The sequence below is a fragment of the Oncorhynchus masou genome, chromosome 9, assembly GCF_036934945.1.
Source record: "Oncorhynchus masou masou isolate Uvic2021 chromosome 9, UVic_Omas_1.1, whole genome shotgun sequence".
Lineage (NCBI taxonomy): Eukaryota > Metazoa > Chordata > Actinopteri > Salmoniformes > Salmonidae > Oncorhynchus > Oncorhynchus masou.
The window spans coordinates 41659728-41681410 of record NC_088220.1 but is presented as its reverse complement, the minus strand read 5'-3'; the positions used below and the strand labels follow the sequence as shown (position 1 = coordinate 41681410).

At 42.8% G+C, this 21683-nt stretch overlaps 1 protein-coding gene across 6 annotated transcripts in view; it reads left to right on the top strand.

The window, feature by feature from the left end:
- The window catches only part of LOC135545987 (protocadherin-19-like), an 84474-nt gene that overhangs the window by 44095 nt on the left and 18696 nt on the right, over positions 1 to 21683 (top strand). For 3 of the 6 annotated variants that reach the window (XM_064974031.1, XM_064974029.1, XM_064974027.1), the window contains exons 3-4: positions 2218 to 2273; positions 4434 to 4606. In XM_064974031.1, coding sequence (XP_064830103.1) covers positions 2218 to 2273; positions 4434 to 4606 — 229 coding nt within the window. Of the gene's footprint in view, positions 1 to 2217; positions 2274 to 4433; positions 4619 to 21683 lie in introns of all 6 variants that reach the window. The other 3 variants (XM_064974028.1, XM_064974030.1, XM_064974026.1) reach the window with 1 other exon arrangement.

Below are 21683 nucleotides of genomic sequence, written 5' to 3'. Positions count from 1 at the left end.
AAACTGGAAACCACATATCTTGAGCCTGCATTTACTGTAGCTGGGGATTAAACAAGGCTCCCTAAAGTTTATCAGCATATCGAATGCACGACCCAGGCTGGTAGCATTCTGTATCATTATTACTCTAACTTCCGCGAGGCATACAAAGCCGTCACTCGCCCTCCTTTCGACAAATCTGACCACGACTCCATTTTGTTGCTCCCAGCCTATAGAGAGAAACTAAAACAGGAAACGCCTGTGCTAAAGTCTGTTCAACATTGATGTATACGCTGATTCGGTGAGCGGGTTTATTAGCAAGTGCATCGGTGATGTTGTACCCACGGCGACTATTAAAACCTTCACCAATCAGAAACCGAAGATTGATGGCAGCATTCACTCAAAAATGAAATTGAAAAAAATATGAAATACTGCCAAGTTGCTTAGGAGCTAGAAGCAGAGCTTCCATATCAGAGCTTCCATATCTTACAAAAAAGTAACTCTGTCTTATGTAAACATACCAAATGTAACATATCATACTAAAGGAGTCAAATGTAATACTGTATATGTCATACTAAACAGGTCAAATAATGTAACTTAACATATCATACTAATTGAACTACTAAAAATAGATTTTATATATAAAATTTTATTTATAGTATAATACATTTTGCTCTGAGACCAGTCTGCCTCCTTGCTCTTGTGTAGTGCCTTTTAAAAGCCACATCAACATACAAGAACACAAGGGCGAGTGTTGCATCTACATTCCCGTCTCCTGCCTCTCCTTCCCCTCTCTCTCACACACTCTTGCCTTTTTAATGAGGGGGGGGGTGTTTCATAGGGTGTTTAAGTCAGGATGTGTCAATAAAAATTTGCATTTTGGTTTCTGCCTCAACCTACACAGGTTGGAAAAAAATAGGGTGGGGATTGGGGAAGGGTTTCACTTTTCAAAAAAGCCAACCCCATCGCCAGTTAACAAGCTACACTTTTTTTTATACAAATGCATTTGGTCACCCTGCCTCACTGCCTCACCGTCGCACACAGCTCCCCGCTCCCCCGAACAGCAGGACCGAGCTGGCAAATATTGTCCCTCATTTGATAATCAGTGAGTTCGTGCCACGGCCTGCATTAACGTCTCTTATCATAGGGGGTGACTCTTTTGTCAGAGGAAACACTTCATCACCGGATGTGAGCCATTGACTTTTCCTCTATCCCTTATCCTTTATCTGAGATAGCATATCATGAGTCTATGAGAGTGGAATTTAAGAGGAGTGATGTCCTTTTCTCCCTCTTCCCACAGGAAAACACCTGCATCAAAGTATGTTGAAAGGGTCGGATCATGGAGTTTTCATGGGCAGGCTGGGGAAGTCCTTTGAGAGTGCCTTTGATACCCTCTTGACATGTTATCTGGGCGTGAGTGGATGTTGGCCAGGCACAAGGGAATACCTGTTCAATGTCCCCTCTCTCCCCTGTCACTCTCCTGTCTAACATACTATAACAGTCTTTCTATAAATGTTGGGGGATTTTATTTTTTATGTTGAATACAGGATGCCTTTGACTGAGTAGATACTCACCAGACATGAGGGGACGTCTCAATGTACCTTCTCTCCCCTGTCATAACACCCCTCTCCAAGAATGATGCACAATTCCTTTGAACTATGTGGGTCAGAGATCCATCGTATGCAGATTCCTTCATGCTTGCTTTTAATCTGCAATTGCTAAAAGTTAAGATTCCCCCTGGTATGCTCTCAATTTCTTCTTCTCCTCTTACACTTTTATTTATTTCGAATTTATAGATTCAGATCTTCTCAAAAAGGTTGAGGAGAAAAGAGAGAGATTTGGAGAGGAGAAAAAGGAAAACTTTTCTTCCTTCCCTCTGTCATTTTATCTCTGCATGATGCACTGTCATCCCTAATGATCACATTTTTGTGACTTTGGTCTGAGGGAGGGATGGAGGAGTGTCTCTCCTCACTGCAGCACTCTCCTTAGTTCTCTCAGCTCCTAGCCGGCCCTCTCTCTCTTTCTCTCTCTCTCCTTGTCTCTGTGTAGGTACTTTGAAAGAGAATGGCTTCCACCTTTGAAAGATGAGGCTCGCTCCCTTTGTGTAAAATAACATTTCTATTGAAAGGCAATTACCGTTGTAACATTATTTGGTTCCCTACGAAATTAAATGCATCTCTTCTGTTTTTTTCTCTACTTTCCTCCCCCTCTTCCCCCTCCTCCCCCAATCTTCTGTTACAGACGGATAATTATATCGACTCCAGCTATGTGAACAGCCGAGCACATCTTATCAAAAGGTATGTCTTGATTAGGCAATTTGATATTTTCCGCTGTCACCCGTTGTGATCTGTAATTGTCATATGCTATGGGCTGCAAATGCATGAGTGTGCATGTTGTGAAAACCCGTGTTTGTTCTGTGTATTCACTACAAATTCACACAGTCAATAATCTAATTTGGAATTAGACTCTAAAATGATCCCTCACTACTATATTAGGTACATTTTTTCAAATCTGTGTCTTCAAAGCACATATTTTAACATTATCATGAATAATTCCATCCATTCCCATAAAAACCAAAATCAAGACACGTTGAGCAATATGAAAAACTCCTGCTAAAACACGGCTCGTAAAACGACTTATACATCGTGAATAAGATTTAAAGAAATCAAATAGAATTTTGGCCGGGATTTCAATATTGCAAGAGGTTCGTAGCACAGTTGGACCTCAGTGTGTATTTTTTACATCAACTCAATACTAACTCAAAACTAATACCAAAGTACCAATAATTAAGTTCATTTGAGTCGCCCATTTTGAGAACATTGAGCAGGATATAAAGGTATGGGGTATGGGACTAATGGTGCATTCCTGATTCCACTTGAAGAAGGATATAAGGTGAGATCGTGGTTCCGGCGGGGTAGTGTAGACAACTCTAATAACGCCCTGCAGCAATTTCTTTTTGTTGTTGTTGTGGCCAGGCCTATAATTTCTCACTTTTTACCTGCAGCTGCTGAACATTCCAACCTCCCTTTGTTTGAGGCCGTCCCTGGCTTTTTGAAAAGCCATTATGGCAATTTTACTCCCCCAAAAATCCCTATGTTTATGTAAACAAAAGCACATTTAAGCGAGGGGCCTCTGCAGCACACTACAAAGCTATCCCCTAGGAGCCTGTGGGCCTGTAGTCTGGGACAGGTGCAATTACACTGATAACATCAGAGAGAGGTAAAGCCAGCTTTACCGTCACTGCAGTACCTCTCTCTCTCCCCCTTTCCCAGGCAAACCTCTCAAAGGAAAGCTGGGAACTGCTGTTGCTACTGTTTTTTTTTCTTTCTTTATGTCTCTTCTCTTTCCTTCTCTTATATTTTTCTCTTCACCTCCATTCTCCTCTCTTCTCCTACGTGAGGTTCTTGATGTATACATTCGCCTCCTCCCTCTAGCAGTCTTGTTTGTATAGCACAATTTGTTCCAGTGGGGCGGCAATCAAATGAACGGAAATCATGCATACACTATGAAGCTGTTGATTGACTTTAAGCCCCAAACAAGACAGATTCAATCTGTGCACATAGGTACATGCTCATAGCATTTTCTATATTCCTTTCCTTCCTGGAATGCTTGCTTATCATCTGATTGTTGAACAGTAGAGTGTAATTGCAAGGCGTTTTAAAAGCCCACTCTGTTATTTGAAAAACACAACGGTAGTCTCCAACTCTTGGTTTGCTCTAAAGCTGAGGGACAGGGTTCATGAGGCATTTACGTCTGATATTCTTAATTAATCAATAGGTATATAATTACATACATTTAAATGATAAAAAAACAGGATTTAAATATCCGGACAGGCCCTTTATAGCCACAACGGTTCACACTAGAGATGCCCTTGAAGTCAAGTGCATCGCCATCCACACAGTCCCTTTTAGAAACAGACTAAAACAGCCTGCAGCCTCTTTGCTCCACTATCAGCAGAGTTTGAAAATGGCCTCTTAATCCCAAAAATCCCCAACAGAGTTAATCTGTGCCTCCACCACCACAACCCCCGATTACTACAGAAGTAGCAAGGTTCGTTTCCCTCCAGAAATAAAATGTGGAACGCTGTGAAGTCGTGTCCTTCTAGACAGCTGAGGCCAGAGTTAAGAGTCCTCCTGAAGATTCCCATCATCCCTCTCCTTGTCTCAAGATTCCGAGTGCTGTGAGAAATGTGTGAGAGAGGAGGATGTGGAGAGACACACATGTTAGAGAGTCAAGTGTGAGATAGTGAAAGAGAGACAATATGAAGAAAATGTTTAGATTTTTTTAGAAGAGAACTAAGAAGGAAATAGTGAAAAAGAGGTGGACACAGGAGAGAAATGGATTGAGGGAGAGAGGTGATGAAGGAGAGAGGAGAGAATCTGATAGAAGTTGATGTGACAGTAAATCAACATTCTCTCCTTTCTCATCCCCCTCTCCCTCCCTCCTTCCCTCTGTAGCACATCAACATTCAAGGACCTGGAGGGCAATAGTCTGAAGGACAGCGGGCACGAAGAGAGCGACCAGACGGACAGTGAGCACGATGTCCAGAGAGGCCACTACATAGACACGGCTGTCAACGACGTGCTCAACATGACCGTACCCCCCAACGTCTGCCAGCTGCCTGACCAAGGTAGGAGAAAAGGTTTGTGGAAAGCTGTGTGTGTTACTCATCATTCATCCCTTAGTGTTAGAATTACCCCATCAGATACTTGGTCAAAGCTTGTGTATGTAAAACGAAGCTTGTTTACACCTCCAACTAGAGCAGCTTCAGCAGGCCATTATACCCACTCCTACATAAGGCCTCAGACCTGTGAGTATGTGTGTGTCTCTCTGTGTCTCTGTGTATCTATAGAATTTGAATTAATTCCATTCCTGTGTGTGTATTCGTGTGCTTACATCAAGCAGAACACATTTAGCGGTAGCATTGTGTCAACTCTCAGATAAGGCCCCTCAGATCTATTTTTGTGAATAACAACTTAGTACTTTCCCTTTGATGTCCCGGTGCTAAGGCTGCTAATGTAGAGGGATCTCCCCCTACCAAGGCTACCCTTTATATGATGTTCTGGTAACATTATTGACTGATTGTAGGCCTAGCCATGTCTGTCTGGAAGTATTTGGTGGCAGCCAACTTCTGATGCGCCTGAATGGCTGACAAAGGTGGGTTGAAATCTACATATCGCGTTGTAACCACTCTCATACATTATTCAGCAGGAACATTTAGCAGAGGAAATAATGTTGATGTTTCTTTGCCGACTTCCAACGTTTAAGAGGACATCCGATTCCCTGGCAGGGGAAGTGGAGGTGGTCATGTTAGTGTTTCCTGGTTCTATGGTTTTAGAGTAGTGGAGAGGGAGAGCTTATGTGAAGAAGTGTCATAGAGAAAGGGAGGGTGAGGGGGAGAGAGGGAGAGAGAGAAAGAGAGGGTGTGTATTTGAGGAAAAGGTAGTGGGTAGAACTGGCACCGACCTGTGAAGAAATTGAATTGAATTGAGAGAGAAGGAGAATTAAAGATATGCCTGTAGACGGAGATAGAACGAGTGAGAGAACAAGAATGAGTGAGAATTAGGTGGATAGAAACTGGCACAGACCTGTATGCTACCATTGTATGCACATGGGAGTGTTTATCCAGCTCCAAAGGAAACACACACAGGTGCTCAGACTTGGGAGAGCATAGAGCAGTGGATTCAGTGCATGAACTCAAAATGAACGGCAGCCATTTCACCGGCTTGCCTCCTACTCCAGTTAACAATTGCTTTATTTTTGAAGAGACAGGAAGCTGGTGAATTGCCTTGCTTTGTTCAGTACTGATGACTAGGCCTCTCATCTTAGCAATTTGAAACAATCAAACCGCTCCATTATAGGGAAAACGACATCTGCATATTACCCAGCAGGCTTCACGTCGCAGTGCGTTTTTGTTTGGTTTGAAAATCGCCTACTCCTTGGTCATTGGCTTCTGCTATAGAGGAAAATTTAGGACAGGTTTGGTGAAATATGTTGAAATTCTAGTCGAAGTGTGGCGTCTAGTGTTAGGCACTTTCTTAGCCATAACCCTAGCCTTTACCCCTCCCCCCAAACAAACAAACACACACCTTATGCTAAAGATTTTTCCCTCCAATTTTCTCAAAATCCCTCTTGTTATCGTCTCTAGCTATATGTTCACATTTTCTGAGTCTTCCATTTTAATGCTCCCTACTCATTCCTCTTAGCCTTGCTCTGAAAAAGGGAATCGAATGAATGAAGGACTAACAGATGAAGAAAAATTAAACAATCACACTTTAACCCAAATTATTATGAGGGATTTTTTTCCTGGCAACATTTTCCATCGTGGGGAATGAGCTGCGGAGCAAATTAGAAAGTTAGCACGTGGACTCAAACACGGATGTTGAATTGGGCTAATTAGCCTGCCATTTACCGCAAGGCATTATGGGTAGGGGAAAGATGATGATGTCATGATAGGAGGAGAATAGGTAAGTTCAGTCTCTTCTACTTCCGTTTTCATCTGGGAGCGGATGCTTCTGTACAGGTATGTGGATTGAAGCGGATCTGGTTCAGTTGCTGGTGTTGAACTCGAACATGTCTTGTGATGTTGTGATGACTGCTTGGTTGGGGGGTGGGGTGGGGGGGTGGGGGGTGGGGTTAACAGATAGTGGCAGGGAGTGTTTGTGTGCGTGTCTATGTGTGTATCTGCATGTTAGCTGCATGGGGAGGCTAGCTGTGTCCCAATCCAAAGGCCTCCAAAGGCACCAACCTTTAATAGGTAGCACTTCTCTAGTAGGTAACTGCCATTTGGAATGGGATTCGAAAGGCAGCATCACGTGACAATGCATTCGCATTCCACCGAGCGCTAGACATTTGTTTACCTTGTAGGCACTGTAGCAGAGTGAGCAACTAGTGCTAGCAATTCAGTGAACAACTATCTCAAAATGGAAATAATGTATCTGCCACGAATAGCAAGTAACAGAATCGATCTCCTCAGTACCTATTCATGCATGAAGTTAACACCAACTAGAATAGTTATCCTACGGTATAGGGTCCTCCTTTCACATATTGCTTGGTCTGCAGCTCAACTGTGGACATGATAGGTAAGCTTGCATGCAGGATACAGGAATTTTTGAGATAGCTTTTATACTGACTGTTTAAGAATGATTAATATCCAGAATAGTGATGTTTCACTGTGAAAGGTGATTTGAAGGCCTAGGCTACTTCATCCTAATGTAAGCTCAATGCATTGGATAAAAATACTGGCATAAAATAAAGGATAACAAAATGTCCAATATAATTATATACAGTAGATACAGTAAGCTTATTTAGTCATGACCGCCACAGTTTTTTTATACACAATTTTTAGTTCCAGCCCTTTACTAACACCTAATTTCAACGAATTGTGGACTACATTGAAGACTTCCCCTCACGTCTTTATTTTAGAATGAGCTTCATAAGTTACAAATGTTCTGACAAATCTGCGTGATTAACAACAACATCGGGGAAATCTGGTTCTATTTCAGATTGTGATTTTGCACATTTCAAAATGAAATCCCTGGGATATGGTGATTGTCCTGGTGGCTGGGGAAGTTCCCAACAAAGGCTGTCCCATCTTCTGGATGTCAGGGTGACGTCCTTAAAGCTGGAGCAAGTGGAGACAATGGAGGTTGAAATGAACCTCGCTGCTCAAATTTCAGTGCTGGATCAAGTCAATGAAGCTACAACTACGTTTATTAATGTGCAAATCATTTTGTCAACAGTTTATCATTTTTTTAGGGCTTACTTACTGTTAGAGTTGAATAACTTAACCTCTAATTTTAAACCCAATCGTTTAACATAATAGGGGTTGAAAAATGACAAGAGAAAGTTAGCTAACTTTAACATAAGGTAAAGCAAATGCACAATCAACTTCACTGGCTAGCAAGCCTAGAATGAACAAAACACAGCTAGCTGCATTTTCTACAATTTTCATCACATGAAAAAAAAGTATGTCTTACCTCCAAACGAGTCAGGAGGGACTGTTTTCTGCCAAGTCAGTATAATGCAATGGAGTGAAACGCGATCAGATGCTCACTTTATTCCCTGAAAACAAATGGAGGAAAAATATTTTCTTAGTCTTTAGCTGGCTAGCAAGTTTACCAATTCATGATTAAAAATATTTTTGTATCTTCACAATTGACACATTGCTGAATCTATGATTAGGCCTAGTTATTTTAGTTGTTCTCTAAACAGCCAATAACCTGTACAAGTCTGCCTACTAACATTAAAATTAGCTATTTATTGCGTATGATGTGCTAGCTAGCTAGCTTGGCAACAGGTTGAATAAGAACAATACATCTGATGAATTAACATTTGAATTCAAAATCATATGAAAGTAATTTGTTGAACATTTAAACATAACTTGGTGAATAAATAAGTTATAAACTCAGCAAAAAAAGAAATGTCCTCATTGTCAACTGCGTTTATTTTCAGAAAAATCTGTAAATATTTCTATGAACATAAGATTCAACAACTGAACAAGTTCCACAGACATGGAATAATGTGTCCCTGAACAAAGAGGGGGGGTAACAGTCAGTATCTGGTGTGGCCACCAGCTGCATTATGTACTGCAGTGCATCTCCTCCTCATGGGCTGCACCAGATTTGCCAGTTCTTGCTGTGAGATGTTACCCCACTCTTCCACCAAGGCACCTGCAAGTTCACAGACAATTCTGGGGGGAATGGCTGTAGCCCTCACCGTCCTATCCAACAGGTCCCAGGCGTGCTCAATGAGATTGAGATCAGGGCTCTTCGTTGGCCATGGCAGAACACTGAAATTCCTGTCTTGCAGGAAATCATACACAGAACGAGCAGTATGGTTGGTGGCATTGTCATGTCAGGATGAGCCTGCAGGAAGGGTACTACATGAGGGAGGAGGATGTCTTCCCTGTAACGCACAGTGTTGAGATTGCCTGCAATGATAACAAGCTCAGTCCGATGATTCTTTGACACACCGCCCCAGACCATGACGAACCCTCCACCTCCAAATCGATGCTGCTCCAGAGTACAGGCCTCGTTGTAACGCTCATTCCTTCGACGATAAACGCAAATCCAACCATCCCCCCTGGTGAGACAAAACCACGACTCGTTAGTGAAGTGCACGTAATGTCAGTCCTGTCTGGTCCAGGAACAGTGGGTTTGTGCCCATAGACGACGTTGTTGCCGGTGATGTCTGGTGAGGACCTGCCTTACAACAAGCCTACAAGGCCTGCCTCTCTCACCCGATTGCAGACAGTCTGAGCACTGATGGAGGGATTGTGGGTTCAGGGTGTTACTCAGGCAGTTGTTGTTGCCATCCTGCACCTCTCCCGCAAGTGTGATGTTCAGATCCTGTGCAGGTGTTGTTACACATGGTCTGCCACTGCGAGGGCGATCAGCTGTCCATCCCGTCTCCATATAGTGCTGTCTTAGGCTTCTCACAGTATGGACATTGCAATTCATTGCCCTGGCCACAATTGCAGTCCTCATGCCTCCTTGCTGCATGCCTAAGGCATGTTCATGCAGATGAGCAGGGACCCTGGGCATCTTTCTTTTGGTCTTTTTCAGAGTCAGTAGAAAGGCCTCTTTAGTGTCCTAAGTTTACATAACTGTGACCTTAATTGCCTACCATCTGTCTCAATGACTGTTCCATAGGTGCATGTTCATTTATTGTTTATGTGTCATTGAGCAAGCATGGGAAACAGTGTTTAAACACTTTACAATGAAAATCTGTGAAGTTATTTGGATTTTTACAAATTATCTTGAAAAACATTTATTTTTTGCTGAGTTTACTTACATTTCTCAGCTATTCCTTATTCTTCTGGAAAATGTTCTCCTATGCTGGGACTTGTGTCCTCTATTAATTCTGAATTGTTTCAAATTTTCGGTGCGCCGCAAGGTTTTTTGGTACAGCCTGTCCAGCAAAGGATACATGGGATGCCAGCTTCAAAAATGCCCGAATGAAGGCACCTTAGAAGGCAGCATTTTAAGGTTCGTTAGGATTGGGACATGCTAATTGTGATGCCCTGCAATGAAATGCTGCCTGAAAAGGCCTTGGACTGCTGCCTTGGCAGTGTCAGACAGTAATGAATAATGATTAGTGGGTTCACTGCCTATTTGGTTGGCTGGCCATAATTATTTCACAACCCTCTTCACAACATGCATACTGACAGGTCCAACAGTCTAGCAAAGTCATTATTTGAGACAATTAGAAAATATGTACATGAAGAATATTATTAAGTGGAGAAAAAGTGATAGACAGAGAGGAATGGGGGAGACAAAGAAAGAGAGAGAGAGTCTTTTTTGATTGTCACTCGCGAGATGGATGCTAACTCCTGGAATGTATGTAAACAAATAAACGCTACTGGTAAACAGAATGACGGGGACTATTTACCGCTACCAGGCAGACGTCCACTGCTTGCTTTGACCATAGCAGCAATAGATAAGTACAAAATATCTATTTGTATTTACAATTGGATCCTTGTTGCTATTGTTATTGCACTCCCCTTCTCCAGACCTAGTTATAATATGGTCTTGCAACAGGCCAATTTCTCCCTCTGTTGAAAAGGAAGCAGTGAGAAGCACTGAACAAAATGGCTTAATTTTTTCTCTAAGCTTGAATCCCAAATGGCACGTTATCCCCTATATAGTGGGCATATGGGCCCTGGACAAAATTAGTGCACTATGTAGGAAATAGGGGGCCATATGGAATGCAGGCAATGTCTGTCTTCTCTCCTGTCTTTAAAGGGAGTCTGTGGCAGTAAATCAGCATGAGGGTTTGTCAGAATTGAGGGCTTGTTCATAATTATTAAATGAATTGACCAAAAGACCCTTACACATGCATGAACGTAACGACATAGCCAAATGGAATTGTCCTTTCATTAACATCTCAGCATTCTAATTACACAGTTAACGAGTATGATGGGGCCGGGGCTAAGCTCGACAGAATCGGCACGGCCACACTATACTATACTTCCGATACCCCACAGACAAGGCCCTTGTTGCATCCTCCTACCTTTTTCAAGAGGATGATATTAGCTATTGCTTAATACTCATTTCCGATTGGCTTGAAGGGCGTTCTAGAGTGTGCATTATTTACTTATGACGCACCATGTATTTGCACGGTAGAATTCCATGGCAATGTTTCATTCTTATATGTTCCATGTTTGAGCTAAGTCGAATTGAAATCATTATTTTTATTGTTTGATTATATTGTCATAATAGCAAGCAAGGAATGATGGTTTGGTTAGCTAAACTAGCAAGTTTGTTTGGTTACCAAGGCAACTACTATCGCCATCAAGTAAACTTGCTAGCTACTTTAGTAGATGTTGTATACATTTCTCGCGGCAAATGTGCTAAATTATAGTCGTAGTATGAAAGGGATATTTAATTTGCGGCTCTATGCGTTCTCTGGAAAACAATGCACTCCGTGGAAGGTTAGTTCCACTCCGCTAGCATCAACGAATAATGATTGTCCTTTACTTAGCTAGCTAGTTGAAATCGCTGCTATGTATTTGCCGAAGCTAATCGACTTGCGGGACAGAGACACAAGTCAGACAATTGTGGCTTGTGTCAATTGTGACAGCCCTAAGAAAATATGAAAGGCAGAGAAGATACTTTGCTGAACCAATACTGTATCTCAAAGAGCACCCTATTCCCGACATAATGCACTGCTTTTGACCAGAGTCTCCACAGGCCCTGGTCAAAAGTCATATAAAAACATTTTGGTGGATGCTTAAATTTGTCCCGTTTCAATGGAAATGTTTTTCTTGCATAATTCTCGATGCCCTCGGGGAGTGCCGTTATCAATGGAGGCTCTGGAGCAATTAGGCTTAAGTGCCAAGGGCACATCAACACATGTTTTCCCCCTCCTTGTCGTCTCAGGGATTCAAACCAGTGACATTTTGGTTACTGGCTCAATGCTCTAACCACTAGGCTATCTGCTGGCCAAATAGCGCACTGGGAAATACGGTGCCATTTGGGATGCATCCTATATATTTCCAGAAGTAGGAGCAGATCAGGATAGCTCAGTTACAGCAGCAACATATACTAGATGTGAGAGCCCCGATGGTTCGGAGTGAAGTGAAAACGCTTAATTGAATGTGAGCGGGCACCGACAGGGCACCGACAGGGCACGACCATGCAGTAGCCCTGTTTGGCGAAGGGAACTGTGTGAACAAAACAAATAGTCTTGTTCGCAAAACACTCCGCCATTTAGATACTGTATGTTCTATAGGGAATAACTTAGATCTGCTGTTTGCCTCTCCTTCTGGTACTACAGCAACAAAAAACAAAAAACAACATAACACACTGCAATTGCCCCAAAGGACAGGCTCTGGATACAACGGTGATTTTATTGTGATGTCTCCTTGTGTTCGGAAGCGAAACGCAAACAGTAAGGAATGGAGGGGGATAGATGGAGTACAGTAAGCTCCCCTCATGTGGGTTCCCTAAGCTTTTTACAGTACAAATGTTTACCATTCTCATAGGCGCCATGTAAAGGTGGTGTTTGCACAGTGGGACGTACCGTTACCTTTGACAAAGAGGAACACACACAACCCTCCCCCCCAACCCCCCCCCCCCTTATTAAAAGTCTCAGTGTGGGAATCCACTCATATGAGACATGGAGCTCTCTGCGAGGCTCTGCGTTTCTCTCGCACAATACAAAGTTCTTCCTTTGTTACAGGCTTCCGTTTTGCACTTTTTGATTATGTTACCGACTTGTTTGTCCATTTTCTGCGTTTCTATTTATCCTTCTCGATTTGAAATGTGATACTCGATAATGGATTGTGTCTCTGGAATCCAGCAGTAGCTAAACTATTGTCTGACTTCGTAGAGAGGTATTTTGTCCATAATCAACAGAGGCTACCTGCGTGACACTGAGACGAGACCGAACATTGTAAGAAGGTACTGTTCTTCCTAAGAATACTTTGGTCTGAAATCTACTCTGCCAATGGATTACACTAGGGAAATATATAAATTATCTTTAAAAATCACATTACATTAAATATATAGGCCCCATATCGTCAAATATCTTCAACTATTAATGCTTTCTCTTGTACAGTATCTGGCTATGGAGTGACTATGGATGATATCGCCCAGCTATAAACGGTTGAGGAAAGGGAGAGGAGCTGGAGAAAAATGTATAAAATTACCTCTATAGGCGTGACTGTGAACGTCAAGGGGATTTTGTTGAAAAAATATACAATGTGCTAGCTTTGGCTCTAGAGAACCATTAGTGTCTCACGGGAGAAGTGGGCGAACAGCCGCACAGGGCTCTGGTAACAAACAGAAGCGGCCATTTTTTTTACCCCCACATCCTTTGATTATCCAACCTCTTACTTAATTCCTTGCAGACAGGATGAGCCATGGGTTTTTTAAGGGCTCGAGATTCTTTAGTTAAGTGCAAAAATGATCAATGCACGGAAACTCAACATTTCCATGTCCTTTTTTTGCCTTTGTGTATTTTTCTTGGTGGCCATTTTGAGGGTTTAGTTTACCTGGGGTCTTTGGTTCTTGGATTATAACTCTAGGGGGAAAAGTGTTGGTCAGAAAACCAATTTTTCCGGTCTATAGCACCACATGGACTCTTGTCAGCTACATTTGCAGTCGCAGGGCAATAGTCTCTCTCATTCCACACATATTCCATATCCTTCACCCCTGAGGGGGTTTTCCACTCATTAATCCCATCCACACCCCGTGGGCGTGTTCCCGAAGCAGAAGCCCAGGGATGAAGCTCAGCCAATGGAGCACAGATCCACCAGGGTCCAACTGCTCTTAATTGATTAATTAATTGATTTCACAAGGCTTCCCCCATCTTAACTTCACTGCTCTCCTAGTCTCTCTCTCTCTCAACACACAAAACCCTCATCTGCCAAGTCAACTTCCTGCCAGTCAAGTACTTCCCTTCCCCTGTTGAATTAAAGAAACAGCAAAGCAGTGTTGCGTGTTTATGCCGCAAAACATGCCCTAAATTCAACACAGGGAACATTTTGAGTTTGCTACTCCTCTGATCTACTAATGAAAATGCTGACAGGTGTCAGAATCAGGACAGCAACAGGAATAGGGTTTGTGCTGACAACCTGAGAGAGGGGAGGGAGGGAGAGGAGTTGAGAGTCTAGTAAGCAGACTTGACGAGGGAAAATAAAACATCTCTGACAGGTAGGAGTATTTTTTTCTCTCCTCTTTCTCGTTCTCTCTCTCCTTCTCAGAAGGCAAAATACCCCCATGAATGTGTCAGAGGATCCGACGGCTGCTCAACCAAATATTAAGATTTGATTGAATTAAACTCCAAAAATGTGCAGTTGTTTATGCCCGCCCACAGTCTATGTCGTCGTTATTATATTAACATACATAGACATGAAGTGGGAGCGTCCATTTTGATTTTCGACATATGTGTATCTTTTTTGAAAAAATGTAGACAAAATGGCTGACAACAAGCCAACTGAATTAATATAAAAACTAGAATTACATAAATGTCAGAGGAAAGAAAGTCAGAAGAACATCCAATATTTGCACATTATTCTTTAAAAAAATTGTTCAAGCTCAGTCAAGTTGGTTGTTGATCATTGCTAGACAGTCTTGCCATAGTTTTTCAAGCCGATTTTAAGTCAAAACTGTAGATAGGCCACTCAGGAACATTCAATATTGTCTTGGCAAGCAAGATTTGGTCTGGTGTTTCAGGTTATTGTCCTGCTGAAAGGTACATTTATCTCCCAGTGTCTGGTGGAAAGCAGACTGATCAAGGTTTTCCTCTAGGATTTTGCCTGCGCTTAGCTCCATTATGTTTCTTTTTTATCCTGAAAAACGACAGTCCATAACAATTACAAACATATCCATAACCCGATGCAACCACCACTATGCTTGAAAATATGGAGAGTGGTACTCAGTAATGTCTTGTAATGGATTTGTACCAAACATAACACTGTATTCAGGACAAAATGTAATTTGCTTTGCCACTTTTTTTGCAGGATGACTTCAGTGCCTCGTAAACAGGATACATGTTTTGTAATATTTTTTATTCTGCACAGGTTTCCTTCTTTTCACTCTGTTAATTAGGTTAGTATTGTGGACTAACTACAATGTTGTTGATCCATCCTCAGTTTTCTCCTATCACAGCCACTCAACTCTGTAACTGTTTTAAAGTCACCATTGGACGCCTGTATCACAGGAAGGATGCCTGTGTCTTTGTAGTGACTGGGCGTATTGACACCATCCAACGTGTAATTAATAACTTCACCATGCTCAAGGGGATATTCAATGTTGGCTTTCTTTATTTTTACCCCTCCCTGGTCTTTTTGGTTGAATCTGTGTTTCAAATTCACTGCTCTACTAAGGGACTTTGCAGATAATTGTATGTGTGGGGTGCAGAGATGAGGTAGTCACTCAGAAATCGTGTTGAAAACAATTATTGCACACAGAGTGAGTCCATGTAGCTTATCATGTGACTTTTTTACTCCTGAATATGTTCAGTCTTGCCTTACAGGGGTAAAATACTTATTGACTCAAGATGTTTCAGCTATTCATTTTAAATTAATTTGTCAAATTTTCACAAATACATTTTTCACTTTGACATTATGGGTATTGTGTGTAGGCCAGTGACACACATTCTCAATATAAAATCAATTTACAATTCAGGCTGTAACATAACAAAATGTGAAAAAAACCAAGGGGTGTGAATACTTTCTGAAGTTATTGTAGCTGTTCTAAAATTGGTCTGAGGCAGGCATTAGATTACGAACATTTTCAAGTACATTGTTAAAAACAAGGGTTTTGGGAAACAGCTTGGATATTTACAGATGCTGCTACGAAGGTTCTAACGATTAATTTAACCTTAAGATGCTTTTGGGAATCCAGGCCCTGGTGCATTTGTGTTGTTATCAGTATATGCCTCAAGCAGGCCCCCCAGTCAGTCAGTGTGCCATGTAGGTAATTACAGATTCCGTTGGGAAGAATAACGGCTTCCACTCAGGCTTGAGGCCTTCTCCTCTCTTTCTATACCCCTGACATAGCTGCTCGCTCTGCACCACGCACACACACAAAATATTTCTCTCCGCCTCCCCTCCACTCCATCCTGTGACTCACAAGACATCGCTCTAATGTTGTATCAACTTCCCCTGAACCTTCGGCTTTACATTACCCTAACGTTCCAGCCCTCCTCAATAAACCTAATGTATTTAATCAGGTCGAGAGGGATGACTGCTTATCTCCCCTGCACTTGTCATGGATAGGAGCATATTGAACGTATGAGGGAGAAATGGTGGAGTCCTTCATTATTTCCTAGGGCTTCGCCAATGAGCCTGATGTATCTCCTCCACTGACAGCTCATTTTCCACACAATCCCTTGCATTCATTGGGAGCGGGGGAGAAAGTGAGAAAATACGGCTCTTGGATACTTCTTCCCATTGCTTATTCATGACCCCGCTGTAGCTACTAGGCATGCTAGGCTAGGTGTGTTAATAATCTCCTCAGAAACCAAGTAGAATCACAATTGTTTGTCGAACACACAGCTAGTAGCCAATGGAGGAAGGCACAGGGGGATCAGGGCAGTGCTGAACAGAGGGGGAGAGATTAAGAACAGGTCATGTGACAAGTTGATAGGGAGGGAAAAAGAGAAAAGGAGAGTGTGTGTGTGTGTGTGTGTGTGTGTGTGTGTGAGAGAGAGAGGGCAATATGTCTGCAGGGAGAGTTTGCCTGTTTCTATGTGCACGCTGGTATGTGTATGTGCCTGTTTGTGTCTGTGTGTTAGATGAAGCGAATGAGTGTGTGTGTTCAAAGGTTAATGAGAGAGAGAGAGTGGGGTAGAGCGATAAAGCGAGAGAGGAGAGAGAAAACAGACTGAAATGTGAGTACCCCGTCCCTGGCCTCGTGCTAGCTGTCTGCAGTCTACCGCTTGTGCAGGCTATTGTGGTTCTGAATGATTGTGTTTTTGGACTGTGGAAGCCTGTGACAGCACTAGGTACTCCCCTTTCCCCCTTACTCCTGTCCTAGTACCTCCAGAATCCTCGCTTTGGCAAAGCCCCATTTCCATTCCAACACAGTCTCCACTGGTAACAAGGCTCGGGGGGTATAGCTAGAGGTCTGCAGGCTAGATCTCTGTAGTCTAATCAGACACTAAATAATGGCAAGGAAACCATAGACTGGAACTAGGGGCTGAGCCCAGTAGAGATGACCTGACCATCTCTGCTCTGTCTGGGGGTAAATTCCAGACCCCTACTGGATGCTCTGTCCTGGATCACTAATCGAAACACATTGGAAATGGCATGATTATACACTGAATGTACAAAACATTAAGAACACCTTCCTAATATTGCGATGTGCCCCCCCCTTGTCCTCAGAACAGTCTCAATTCGTTGACTCTACAAGGTGGCTAAAGCGTTCCACAGGGATGCTGGCCCATGTTGACTCCAATGTTTCCCACAGTTGTGTCAAATTGGCTGGGTGTCCTTTGGGCGGTGGACCATTCTTGATACATGTGGGATGCTGTTGAGTGTGAAAGACTCTGCGACATTGCAATTCGTGACACTAACCAGTGCTCCTGGCACCTACTGCCATACCCCGTTCAAAGGCACTACCATACCCCTTGCACTGAAATATTTTGCCTTGCCTATTCACCCTCATAAAGGCACACATACACAATCCATGTCTCAATTGTCTCAAGGCTTAAAAATCCTTCTTTAACCTGTGCCCTCCCCTTCATCTATATCTTTGCAACTTTGATGGGGCTGGGGGCTACAAAAGAACTGAACTCATCATGAGGGGCCACACAGTGCATCATGGGTCTGCGTACACACATCCATACCCCCACCCACCCACCCACCCACACACACACCTTGCGAGCAAAACATTTCAGCAGCTTCACTCGTGACAGCGAAGATACTTTTGGAGATTTTAATGTTCAATTCTGCGATTCTACACATTTTTTCCATAGGGTGGAGACAATTGTTTGCAGTTTTTTTTATACGATAGCTGATCATCAATTGCCCCCACCCCGATCGGTAATTCGATCATGCTTACTACAAGTTTCTATAGCTGTCCGCTAGACTAATTTACCAATACGTTTTTTTTAGCTGACATGGGCTAATCAAGTGACTTCACAACAAAAATGTATAAATTGCACCTAATGTATTCTATTATTCTAACTCTCAACAGTAAATTGAGACCCCGACTGAGTTCCCCCCCAGATTGAAATTGGTCCGCGGGCCTACAAAAGGGGGGCGACCGGTTGGTCATCCTTGATCCACACTGATTGTGGATTTAACAAGTGACATCAATAAGGGATCATATCTTTCACTGAGATTCACCTGGTCAGTCTATGTCATGTCCTTAATGTTTTGTACACTCAGTGTATATTGGCTTGATTGAAATACCATATAATCCTAATCTTAGAATGAATTGAGGATGATGATTTGGAACTATAATAGTGGGACCTGTGTGTGTGTGGCAATAACTGAGCAGACAGTACAAATATCTCTGGGAGAGGCTGTGTGTGTGGCAATAACCGAGCAGACAGGACAGATATCTCTGGGAGAGGCTGTGTGTGTGGCAATAACCGAGCAGACAGGACAGATATCTCTGGGAGAGGCTGTGTGTGTGGCAATAACCGAGCAGACAGGACAGATATCTCTGGGAGAGGCTGTGTGTGTGTGTGTGTGTATGTGTGTGCTTGCTTGCGTATGCATGTGTATGTGCGTTGCTGCCAAAGCAAAGCTGGGCCTCGTATTACAGGGATCCCTGGGTATCAGACACGAGCCTGTATGCGCTCGGTCTAGACCGGGCCAAGCCTGGCAGCTAGCCTGCATCGAGCCAGTTCTAATCAACTCTATTTGCTACACTGTAGACTCCCATGTAGGAATACTTTACAGTACTACAGTCGGAATGTCTCAATAGGCTATAGAGGCACAAAGATATGAACAGCCATGCAGTCGCAACACTGATTTAATATGCTACTCTCTCACACAGACATGCATGCACACACTCATGTGTGCATACAAGCAAGCCCATAATATGCTTACGCACGGATACATACACACTTACATGCGCACACCACACATGCGCACACACGCAATGAATGGGGTTTGATTTTCTGGACATTCCAGTCCTTGGCAATAGGCGTTTGTTTTATTTCCTGCCTACACCAACGGGAAAGATTAAGCATATACTGTGCTCTGTTTAAGGGAGAGAAAATGAGCTGTCTACTGACAAGTACATTGTAGCCCTGCAGTTTTCTGTCCAGAATACAAAGAGACATTTATCACTGCAGCAGGGGAGGAGAAGAGAAAAGAGGGAGAGTGAGCGAGAGAGGCACATCTCTCCACTGCTGCAATGTGTGCATCTCTGCTTTTATCTGGGTCTCACACTTCCTGACAGATAGGAGAAAGCTTTTCTCCTCCTCTAACTGTGTATCCCTCAGTCTCACCTTCTCTTGTGCTTCCCGTGTGTATCAAGAATGGTCCAACTTGACTCAACTGTGGGAAGCATTGGCGTCAAAATCGTCCAGCATCCCTGTGGAATGCTTTCGACATCTTGTAGAGTCCATGCCCCGACAATTTGAGGCTTTTCTGTTTATCTAATTATTAGGAATGTGTTCTTATTGTTTTGTACACTTAGTGTCTTTAAAATACATGGAATTTGTTGTAGAAGCCACTTCCTTCTCCTTCTATGGTAATTAAGGTGGTTACAAAAGGTTACTACCCTGGGCAGCTGGCATTTCCTTTATCTCTCACTCTGCTTCATGTATATTCAGCAGCAAATTATTTATTCTTTAAACATTCAATCATTTGGAAAGCAGACCCCATTTTTCAATGAAGAAATACTAGCACACCAGCCCAGCCAACCCACCTATAAAACATGCATAATAGCAGGCGGTGTTTTTGCTTATCTCCTTTGTAGGGGCCACAGGTTGAGGAAACTGAAACAAACCTCTTTTCTCCCTCTTAGCCTCATTGATTAGTGTCTGAAGTCCACTTGGTTGTCCCCAATGATGACCTCGGCCGGATACGCTCACAGTATTTAAATTAAACAGGATGAAAAAATGTAGGTAGAGGGAGTTGGGAGGGACTTTCCCTTGGTACAGAATGACTGCAGCTATACCAAGCCTGTTGGCCAGCTGGGGTCCAGATTAATAGCTATTGATGAAAGATTAAAGGGACAGACAGAGGGAGGGGATCAGAAAATGGCCTGTGGACACCTGTAACCCCCCTCACCTCCTCAACCTTGCCAGAAAGCCTCTGGCCGCTACTGATAAACTAGTGGCCTGCTGAAACTGATGACTCCACCTCCACCACACACACACAGCCCAGACCATCATATGCACATGCCTCTCTCTCTCCAATCAAGATCCCTTTGTCCACTCTGAATAAACGCAACCTCCATTCCTCCACGAGAAAACTAAGAAAACAAAAATCCCAAGAATATTCAAGGTATGCCAATCAAATAGCTGTCCCTTGGAATGGAAGACATTCCATTTAATCAGTTAATTCTCCTTGGTGAGCCAATTATGATTTTTCAGCCCTTACTCGTCTTCCACCCTTCCACCCCTTTAAAAAAGGAGGATAAAAAGTAATGGGAGAGGTTGGCTGTTAAGTTTAATGGCAGACAGGAAACCCACAAAATTGCTTTTTTTATGATGCACCGTCCTGTTCTCATACATTCCCCATTAAATCTCCGAGCCAGACTGCACATAGACAGCAGAGAGACTGATCGCCATACCCCAGACAATGAACAAGAGCCGCCGTATATAGGGGACTTAAGCCCCTCATTAATATGGCCTGGAGAAGACTGACACACATGACCATAATGGGAATCCTGTGTTTCCTTGGCTGCGTCTCAAATGGCACCCTATTGCCCATATAGTGCACTACTTTTGACCAATGCCCATATAGGGCTCTGGTCAAAAGTAGAGCGCTATGTAGAGAATATGGTGCCATTCGGGACGGACACCGTCTCCTAGTTTGGCTCTCATTAGCATCACAGAGAGATCTTAAACAACTTAATAAGTCTCAGATGACACTGATATCATTCAGCACTCACAGGTGACGTCTAATTTAATATCCTACCACACACGATTATGAGTTTAATGACATGGGTTTCCTTGAGGATATGAATGGGCCTATCCTAACCCCACCCCCATGCAACAAACCTTGTTATGTGTGGGTGTGGCCCCATCCCTAAATGGGGCATTCTAACTTGCATAGGGGGTGGCAGCGTGCCAAGCTAAGCGCATGCTTCTTTGCCACATATAGGCCATTTAATCATAATGAGTATGTTTACATGCACACTAATAATTCAATATTAAACTGATTATGGTAGTAGGAGGAGTATGGCATTAGTCATGTAAATAACTTACTCTGTTTAGCTTAAATCGGTGTAAAGTCACAATCGAAGTAAGCATACACCGATTAAAACACCTGGATTTCTGATCTTCCAAATTATTAGGACATGTAAACACCTTAATCACAGTTCCAGCTGTGTATTTCATCTAGCATATGTGCTAGCACCAGCCGAAGGAGCTTCCCTCTTTTGCTTGATTAAAGTGTTCATCATAGAAATAGTTTCACAATAAACTTTATATGTCCAAACCCAGAATCAAACTAGTCTTCCCAAAAATAACATGGTGGTAGAAAGTTTATTTTGATTGGCAATTTTCTGCATTTATCAAAGTCCCATCAAGTTGCCTGATTTTAGATGTGCCCATGTAAACAGGATTAT